Source organism: Eimeria tenella, genomic scaffold (assembly GCF_000499545.2).
Source record: "Eimeria tenella Houghton genomic scaffold, Eth_scaff2517, whole genome shotgun sequence".
Taxonomy (NCBI): domain Eukaryota; phylum Apicomplexa; class Conoidasida; order Eucoccidiorida; family Eimeriidae; genus Eimeria; species Eimeria tenella.
Genome location: NW_013542383.1, coordinates 598 through 1,687, shown reverse-complemented (window position 1 = coordinate 1,687; position 1,090 = coordinate 598). Strand labels below are relative to the sequence as shown.

At 60.2% G+C, this 1,090-nt stretch overlaps 1 protein-coding gene across 1 annotated transcript in view; it reads left to right on the top strand.

Annotated features, from left to right (window-relative positions):
- Positions 1–898, top strand: part of ETH_00034130 (uncharacterized protein) — a gene marked incomplete at both ends in the record, with an annotated part of 1,167 nt that extends 269 nt beyond the window's left edge. Inside the window, 2 exons of the mRNA XM_013375100.1 lie at positions 83–531; positions 806–898. Coding sequence (XP_013230554.1) covers positions 83–531; positions 806–898 — 542 coding nt within the window. The remainder of the gene's footprint in view (positions 1–82; positions 532–805) is intronic.
- Between the last annotated feature and the right edge of the window lie 192 nt (positions 899–1,090).

The following is a 1,090-nucleotide window of genomic DNA, read 5'->3' as shown; positions in this document are numbered from 1 at the left end:
GTGCCGCCGCTGGCACGGCAGCTGCTGCAGCAGCAGCAGCAGCAGCAGGAAGCCTGTGTCTGCTGCTGCGCTGCAGAGACAGTTGAAGCACATGCTGCTCTTCTGAGTGCCCTTTCGCTGCTGCTGCCTGCTAAGCGGCAGCAGCAAAGCGTCTCTCGCAGCAAAAGCAGCGGCAGCCTGGACCCCGAGCACAGTTGCTGCAGCAACAAGAGCAACAGCAGCAGCAGCGAGCAGCAGCACACTTCTCCAGCTTCAAAAGACTCATCAGAGGGCCCCCAAGCAACTCCTCAGGGGGCCCCCCAGGGGGGCCCCCCTGGGGCCCCCAATGATGACCCCCAGGGGGGCCCCCCTGGGGCCCCACATGAAGACCCCGCTGTGGGGCCCCCTGGGGGCCCCCCAGGGGGCTCCCAAGAGGCCCCACAGGGGGCCCCCCAGGGGGCCCCTCAGGGGGCCCCCCAGGGGGCCCCTCAGCAGCAGGAAATCCCTGAAAAGCTTCCCAAGCTGCTGGGGGTGTCGATTGGATGTTTACAAGTAAAGAATAAAAGTATCAGGCAGGCGCAACCCTAAACCCTAAACCCTAGATCCTAAACCCTAGGTGTTGGGAATCAGAGCTAAGGGTTTAGGGTTTAAGCCGTAGGGTGTAGCGTTTAGGGCTTAGGGTCGAGGGTCTACGGTTTTAGGGTTCAGGACTTAGGGTTTAGGGCTTAGGACTTGAGATTTAGGGTTTAGGGTTTAGGGTTTAGGGCCTAGGGTTTAGGGTTTAGGGTTAAGGGTTTAGTGTGCTTTGTATTTGGCTGCTTCCCAGAAACCTGCTTGCCCTGCCGAGGTGCTGGCAGCACGAAGCGCAGCAGCAGCAGCAGCAGCAGCAGAAGCAGCAGCAGCAGCAGCAGCATTCTGAGGCCCTATCTGAGGAAGCTAAGGAACTCTCAACGAACGCAGCAGATGAGGGGCCCTCAGCTCTGCTGCTGCGGGCACCCAGCAACAGTAGCTGTTGCAGCAGCAGCAGCTGCAGCAGCAGCAGCAGCAACTTACAGTGGCAGCGCACATACCACGAAGCAGCAGGGTCCTGCAAGTGCTGCTACGCTGTATT